The sequence below is a fragment of the Ursus maritimus genome, unplaced genomic scaffold, assembly GCF_017311325.1.
Source record: "Ursus maritimus isolate PB19 unplaced genomic scaffold, ASM1731132v1 scaffold_25, whole genome shotgun sequence".
NCBI classification, from domain to species: Eukaryota; Metazoa; Chordata; class Mammalia; order Carnivora; family Ursidae; genus Ursus; species Ursus maritimus.
This window is the reverse complement of record NW_024425008.1, coordinates 42,053,003-42,061,741: the sequence shown is the minus strand read 5'-3', so window position 1 is coordinate 42,061,741 and position 8,739 is coordinate 42,053,003. Positions and strand designations below refer to the sequence as shown.

The 8,739-nt window shown below is 42.4% G+C and overlaps 1 protein-coding gene across 1 annotated transcript; it reads left to right on the top strand.

The window, feature by feature from the left end:
• The first annotated feature begins 7,419 nt into the window (after positions 1 to 7,419).
• LOC121105232 lies at positions 7,420 to 8,562 on the top strand. Its single transcript, XM_040641854.1, is given in 2 exon segments — positions 7,420 to 7,448; positions 7,450 to 8,562. Coding segments are annotated over 2 exon segments (729 nt in total). The 3' UTR covers positions 8,150 to 8,562.
• Positions 8,563 to 8,739: the final 177 nt, after the last annotated feature.

Genomic DNA, 8,739 nt, shown 5'->3' with positions numbered 1-8,739 from the left:
GGCAGTAACTGAAGGAAGGGATCCCAGGACTGTAGCCCTACTCTCACCCCCATCATCAAGCAGACTGAAGAATGCTTCACATCTAGTTCTCCCTGTGAATTCCACAATCTTAGCACAAGTTAGGGTGGTGACAGCATGTGTTGCCTGACTTTTTTCATAGCTACTCAGGAAACAGGAACTTGATTTTGCTTTCTCTAAGCATATTTCCTATGCTGCAATTAACAAGTAACACACCCAGAGAAGAAACACAGCTACAGCAGCCTTTCCGGAGTGGCATTTACCTGATTGCCCACCCTGGGCATTGGGATCCAATCTTCAGTTGGGGTACTATGTGGCTTATTCCATACTTGGGATTTTAATGGACTTTATAGCTGATCCTACCCTATAGAATGAGAACCGCATACAGTTTATTGGAGTGGTAGCTATGAATACCATGCAGTGGCATTCTAATATGAATTTTCAGCTCTTCACTAAAAGCTGGTTGAAACCCTTTGCCAAATGGCACCCTATCAAAAATTCTATTTTTAATAGAAACACATTCATTTTATTTGAATTTAATAGGAAGAAAAGGGATCTGAAGCAAATCTGAAGGAAGATATTTTGAAAAATCTGTATTAGTCTGGTTTCTCCAGAGAAACAGAACCAATAAAATATATAGAGAGATATATTTAAGAGGAGATTTATTATAAGAATTGGCTCACGTGGTTATGTGGCCAAAAATTCCCACAATCTCCCTTCAGCAAGTTGGAGGGCCAGGAAAGCCAGTGCTGTACTTTCAGTCTGAGTCCATAAGGCCTGAGAACAGGGGTAGGATGAGGGGGGCTGATGTTATAAGTCCTCATCTGAGTCAGAAAGCCCAAGAACCAGGTTCTATTCAGGTCCTCCACAGATTGGATGATGCCCAACCACTTTGGGGAGGGCAATCTTCTTGACTCAGTTCACCAATTCAAATGCTATTCTCTTCTCGAGACACCCTCCCAGATGCACCCAGAAATGTTTTACCAGGTATCTGAGCAACCATAACTCAGTCAAGTTGACACATAAAATTTCTTCATGGTATTTCTTTAACAATCCCTCTAAAGTTAAAAAAAGAAATTATAAAAACCATGAATATTTTTAAAAATTTTTTACCAATATGTTTCAGTTTATTTTTATCTTTTTAAAGATTTTATTTATTTATTTATTTATTTATTTATTTATTTGAGAGAGAGAGAGCATGCGAGCTGGGGAAGGAGCTGAGGGAGAAGCAGATTCCTCACTGAGCAGGGAGCCAGACACAGGGCTCCTCGATTCTGGGACTCCAGGATCATGACTTGAGCTGAAGGCAGATGCTTAACTGACTGAGCCACCCAGGCACCCCTAATATGTTTCAGTTTAAATAATATTATTGACTCCTTTTTATGAAGGGTGAAGACTGCCCATCTCCCTTCTCCAATTCTTGGTTTGGGTTAGTTGTATATTATCCAGGTTCATACTGTTCATGTTCTGTTCTGTAACAATGATTTCAAAGTGGTTTAGTATTGGCTTTGTACTTAGAATTGTTTTTATATTAAAAACATTTAAATTGATTTTATATTTAAATATTTACCATAACTTCTTTATTCTTGAGTTCTTTATTTTGATCATCTCTTAATTAGCAGGATCTCATATTGAGTGGTTTTCTCAATAAGGAACTTATATGAGTTGTGTTTTCTGAGTTTGTACATGTTTAAGACAGTGTACCCTTGTACTTAAGTACTCTCTTGAGTAGGTATAACTTACTTTCCTTAAAGGTATAAGGCTGTCCTCCAAAAAAAATTAATTGTTTTTTTTTGGCAATGACTGTTGCTGTGGAAAAACCAGAGAATAGCTTGTGTCCTTACTCCCAAACCTTTTTAGGCAATTTGTTGTTTTGTTTTGTTTTTCTGTGGATGCTTGAAAAACTCTATCCTTGAAACTGTCTTTATCCTTGAAGTTTATCCAGCCTGGTGTTAAACATTCTGTCTCAAATTTTTCTAGAACATATTGTTCTAGGAAAATTATAGATATATTTTGCAAATTTTATTTTTAGTTTTTAAGAGAAATATCCTTTTTTAAAGATATAATTCAGATACCATAAAATTAATCCTTTTAAACTGTATAGTTCAATAGTTCTTAATATATTCACAAAGTTGTACAAATATCACCACAAATTCCAGGAAATTTTTGCCACTCAAAAAGAAACCATACGTTATTAGTAGTCACTCCATGGCAACCACTAATCTACTTTCTGTCTTGATGCATTTGTTTATTCTAGGCATTTCATACAATAGAATTACACAATACATGACCTTTTACATGTGACTTTTTTCACTTAGTATAATGTTTTCAAGGTTCATCCATGCTATTGGATATATCAGTACTTCATTTTTATGGCTGAATAATATTCCAGTGTACATGCATATCATACTTTGTATCACACTTAGTTTATCTATTCATCAGTTGATGGACATTTGGGTTGTTTCCACTTTTTGGCTATTATGAATAATGGTGCTATGAACATTCATGTGCAAGTTTTGTGTAGGCATATTTTTGTTACTCCTGGGTTTCTACTTGCTGTGGAATTGTTGGGTCATGTGGGAATTCTGTGTTTAACTTTTTGAGGAATTGACAGACCATTTTCTAATGCAGCTGCACTATTTCATATTCCCAGGAGCAGTATATGAGAATTCCAATTTCTTTATATCCTCAAAACACTTGTCATCATCTTTTTGAATACAGCTATCCTAGGGGTTGTGAGGTAGTATTCACTCATACCCTAATTTGCATTTCCATGAAGGTTAATAGTGTTGAGCATCTTTTCATGTGTTTCTTGACTATGTGTATACTTTGGAAAAACATCCATTCAAATCCTTTGTCCATTGAATTATTGCCCATCAGTTCTTGGTCTTTTTATTGAGTTGTTAGGGTTCTTTATATATTCTAGATACTAGTCCCTTATCAGATGCATGATTTGTAAATATTTTCTTCCATTCTGTGGGTTGTTTTTTCCCTTTTTTGATAGTGTCCTTTGAAACACAAAAGTTTTAAATTTTGGTTAAGTCTAATTTATCTTCTCTTTTTCCCTTCATTACCTTCACTTTGGGTGTCATTTCTAAGAAATCTAATTGGCTGATCCAAGGACATGAAGATTTATGCCTATGTTTTCCTCTAAGAGTTTTATAATTTTTGCTCTTAAGTGTAGGTCTTTGATCTATTTTGAGTTAATTTTTGTGTATGATGTGAGATAGTGATCCAACTTCTTTCTTGTTTTTAAATTAAAGTATAGTTGACATACAATGTTATATTAGTTGCAGGTGTATAACATAGGGAATTGACAGTTCTATTCATTATACAGAGCTCACCATGTAAATGTATTCACATTTGTCACCATATGCTATTAGAATATTATTGACTACATTCCCTAGGCCATACATTTTTCCTCTTGATTTATTTATTTTATAACTGGAAGTTTATACCTCTTAATCCTCTTCACCTATTTCACCAACCCCACACCCCAAGTTCTTTTTTTGCTACTTGCAAGAGGATGTTCACTTCCCCTAGTACCATTTGTTGAAAAGACTCTTTATCCCATTTAATTGTCTTGACACTCTTATTGAAAATCAATCACATATAAATATAAGGATTTCTTTCTGTACAGAAATATGCTTGTATTATATCTTTGACTACATTCTCTCCCATTTGTTGAGTTCTCTTTCTTTGGGACTCTAATTATTCTTATGCTGGATCATCCTTGTCTTCTCTAAAAGCTTTCACCTTTTTATCTTATTCTGCATTCATTCACCTGCCTTTCTTCATGTCAGTAATTACATTTTCTGCAGTGTCTGTTTTATACATGGTTCTTTTTAACAAATTCCATAATAATGATGGTCCTTAATTCATTTCCTTAGATCTGTAACTCCCTTTTCAATTTTATTATTCTATTATCTTAGTTTTTTTAATTGTATTGAACTCACGTGTTTATTAAGTTGTTTTGTAGCATAAAACATTTGTGAGGAATTTTCTTCTGTTCCATGAACTTTGTTTCCTACTCAGCTGCATTCTTTGTCATTGTGTCTTCTATATGGTATATTATTTCCACCTTTGTTTAGTTTTGTTTTATTTGACTATTGTATGTTTGCAATGGTTGCCATGCTGTTTCTCTGTTCCATCTATGCCTGATATTATTGAGGATGACTTCTTTGTGTTCCCATTACTGTGGAAGCTCATTTGCTTTCCTGATTCTGCTACAGTTTGGGCTTGAGGTGATTGTGATATATCCCTTCTTCTGTAAGGGACTGTGAAAGTTGGGACAGTGTTCATCTGTTGTAGAGAGCACTCTTCATTAGTATCCCTCTTTTTAGCACATGCTAGTTCTTTTGAGGTGTTATTTAAGATCCTCTGCCAGGGACATGTGACATTTGGGGTACATCTACCCTTCCCTTTTGAGGTAACCTAAGGCTGTGGACACCTTCCTCACCTTCCTCATCTCACTATAGAGCCCTTGATCATTTCTTTCCATCTCAGAGAGTCAGCTCAACGTTCCATTCTTCTCTTCAAAAGTTGTTCCATTCCTCCTCAGTCAGAGGAGAAGAAAGGTAAGGGTCTCAATTTAGTTTGCTTCCCCTAATATTTGGGGAACTTAGTGAGACATCTCAGGATTGTATTGACTTCACAGTCCTACTTCTGGAAGTTAGGAGTGGAATAAGGACACTTTTCTTGTGTATCTTTCCACCTCAATCAAGAATACCCTCTGGTGGCTCCTGGGTGGCTCAGTCATTAAGCGTCTACCTTTGGCTCAGGTCATGACCCCAGCATTCTGGGATGGAGCCCTGCACTGGGCTCCCTGCTCAGTGGGAAGCCTGCTTCTCCCTCTCCCACTCCCCCTGCTTGTGTTCCCTCTCTCACTGCCTCTCTCTCTGTCAAATAAATAAAATAAAATCTTAAAAAAAAAAGAATACCCTCTGAAGTTTGAATCTCAAATATAAAATCCTCTTCAAGTGCATTTAAAGAAATTGCTTTTTTTCCAGTTACCATTGCCAAATGCCTAAAGTTAGTTTACCTGTTACCCTTGGTAAGTGACTATATATTTCTATAGCACTGCAGTATTCAATCTTTGATACTGTATATCTCACTCATCTCCTTCTCCGTTCTGCTACTGACCTAAAAATGGAAGAATTAAAAAAAAAATTCCTTGGTTTTTTGATAGAAAGCAACTCCCAGTTTGGGTCCAAGGTGAAAATGGGCCCCCTACTGGGTTAGAAACATAGATGCCATTACAATTTCTGCAATTTCTGGCTGTGAATGCTCATAGTTTTACTGTTTGAGATATTTTGTGCTAATAAATTCTGTGGAATATGTCCCTCCTGTTTTAGTTTATTCCTCCTTCTTCTCTCATTTCTACTAACAACCACCCCTGCCAGCAACCTACATTTCACTGTTAAACTGTTTATATAGTGGTGATTGTAAAGCTTCCTTGTATTAACTCTGGGCATTTGGCAGAAAGGCACTGCCTCCATTTAACAAGTAAATATTTTCTAAAACAAATCCAGAGACTTTGTACTATTTGGTAACAAAAGTGCTGCTGCCTCAGTGGCAGTGTTTATAAGAAAATTTAATTTTTAAGGTAAAAATTTAATTAGTAATTGTCTTTGGAGAATACGATATTAGTTAATGTTTACAAGTGCTTTTAAAGGAAGGCGCAAGATTGCCACTAAAAAAACATCTTATCGAAAGTGTCTCCATTGAACCCCTCCACTTTTAAAAGTACCTCACTTGGTATCTTTGTTTTCATTTGCTAAATACAAGGCCATTCTTTAATGTTGTCTCCAACTACGCTGAAACAGTTTGAGACCCAGTGGATAACTCTGACCAGAAAATATCAGTGGACAGTGAGCAGTGCAGTTACAGGGAAAAAATGTTGCAGGACCTTGCTGATGGGGGAAGAAACTTAAAAATATTAGCAGACTGACAAAGAGCCCAAGAGATGGTCATATTTCTTGATTTATGTAGTTTGGTATTTAATGCATATAGAAATTCAATAATTATCTATAAAAACCACATTGGCATGAATACTTCTTCTATTTTAGACTAAAGGTGCTGAGCAGGCCAAGGAATTTCCATATTTCTTTCCTTGATGTTTAGGACAGGGCTATGCCTGGAGCAGATATCCAATAAATACTAATTAACAATTATAATGTCTGAGCTACTGTATTAGTATAGAATAATTTCAGGGGCTTCTCTCCTGGTTTGTCTGATCAGAAGCTTTTTAATACCTGCATATATGTCAGAAAGTCAGCATTAGAAACTCTGAAGCAAATCATACGTCATTAATTTGATATGTGTTTTAAAACTTACCTTTGGGATTATGAAAGAATTCCTCAAGTGAGGAAAAAAAGCCCATTTTCTTAATCTTAAAAAAAAACAGTCAAAGCAGATGTCACTGGTTACGAGTCCAACTGATCAATAACGTTTCACAATTTGTACCAACACCAGGGGAAAGGAGCTTACTTTGCACGTCACTCTAAAACGACCAGTACCAAATTTCCACAGAGCGCAAATGGGTTTTTAACGAAAGTCCTAACTTTTCTTCTCTTGTAAATAAATTTTTCCCCAGGGTCAAAGTTCTGGACCTCACAAATACCATCCTCCTAGATACAGAGACTCACGCGAGGGCCACTTGGTGTGACTCTCTACCTCAGAGAGGCGAGAGGGTTCTCGTAGGTGGCAGGTGCACTGTTCAATTTTTAACTAACGAACGCCAAGAATTTCGTGTCATACTATTCTTTTGCCCTAAAAGCATAAGAGTTGGTTTCCTTACCCACAGTCTTTTCCCCTCGAGGCCACCTGTTTGGTCATCTTTCACAGAGCACTTCTGAGGCAGCGTTTTCTTCGCCTAAGAGAAGGGCTGACCGTGCGCCCAGTGCATGCATCCCCACGCCAAGGTTCCAGCACCCGACGCCTGCCTCCTTTCGGATTTGGTTCACAATGCAGCAACCCAAGGGGTCCAACCCCTCCTCCCGGCTGGCGCCCGAGGGGTCCCCCGCGGGTCCGCTTCACCCGCCCGGGTGGCCGCCTTTCCGGAGCTCGCAGGGTCAATTCCCCACCCCTCGCGCCCCTCCCGCAGGGCCGCCCCCTCTCGGGAGACCCGCGGAGGACAGGGCGAAGGGGCGGGGCGAGCGCCATGACGCGCGGAGGCTCGGCCAATGGGAACGCCCCGCGGCGCCGCCGAGCCGCCCGCCCATAAAAAGGAGGCACTGCCGAGCTCTCTAGCCTTCCTCTGTCCCTGCCTGGGAGGGTGTCACGGCCGGTCGGTACTTTCCTCAGGTGATTCTCGCCGCAGCCTTTGCCTGCGGCGGCCGAGCAATTTGTTGCGAGTCCCCAAAGCGTCCCAGAGTTCCTCGGAGAGGCAGCGGCGGATCCATGGAGAAGGGTCCGGTGCGGCCGGCGAAGCCGCGGTGGGCAGTGCAGTAATGGGTTCCCGAGGGAGCCACCGCGACCGGCCGAGCGGGCCGGCCGGAAACCGCCGCGGCCGGAGACCAAGAGTGTCCAGCCGGCGGACGGCTGGAAAGGCGAACGGCCCCGGAGCGAGGAGGATAATGAGCTGAACCTCCCCAACCTGGCGGCCGCCTACTCGTCTATCCTGCGCTCGCTAGGCGAGGACCCCCAGCGGCAGGGACTGCTCAAGACGCCCTGGAGGGCGGCCACAGCCATGCAGTTCTTCACCAAGGGCTACCAGGAGACCATCTCAGGTCAGTGCGCCCGCCGGCCGCGTGGGCGCGGGCTGCTACGTCTTGCAGGGCACCGAGTAGGTGGCCACGGGAGGCGCGCGCCGGCTCCGGGAAGTTTCCGGAGTTGCCTCACTCTTGGCAGAGGACAGAGTGCTGTCACCTTCCGAACCCCGCCTTCGGCCCTGGCCCCGCTGTCCTGCCCAGGCGAGGGCCCTGCGCGGGACGCACTTTGGGCGACCAGGGAGACAGCGGCCTCTCCACCCGGGGTCCGGCTCAGCGGTCCTTGCGGGGTCCTCCCGGTTCTGCTCGCAGCCCTCTCCTTGAGCCTCAGGTTGCGGGGACCGCGGTCACAGAGCTACCTGCGGGGGGAGGGGGGCAGGCTGGAGCCCCTGTCGCCTGAGCGCCCAGGGTCGGATGCTTGAAAGCACGTGCGGAGCCCAGAGTTGCCAGGATTAGGATCACCTGGCGCTTATGGAAGGGAGGGCTTCCTAAGTCGTCCTTGTTCGTGAGGTCTAATTTTTGGTAGGTCTGGGGTGAAGCTTTGGCTTGGTCGGCTTGGAGCGCCGGGGTGATTCTTTGTGGCAAACTCGAGACCCGCACGCTCACTGGCTTGCCGGGGCGCCCGGGTCTTTGGAAAGTTGTAATTCTCTTTTGTCCACTTCAAGTTAACCCCATCTCAGGACTTTCCCAGGATTTGGCACAGTTCAGGGCATGGACTAGCCCAGAGTTTGAGGCGTGAGGTTTCTCTGGCTAGTTTGCTGTTTGAAGCCTCCGCCCCCATTCTAAAAGCTCAAAAGCAATAAAGTTGGGGAGATTCGCTGGGCTCTGGGACCCCGAATCCGAGTACCTTTAAGCCCGGTTTGCCCAATGCTATCCGTGCCTGAGGTGGGTCGGGCTTTCTCACCCAGAAGGCTGGGAAGCTGTAGGGGATGGGGGAGGGAGAATGGAAAATGAGGACTTCGCTGCCTATTTGCTGGGTGAGTGGGGCCGTTCTTTACAAAAAAAAAAAAAA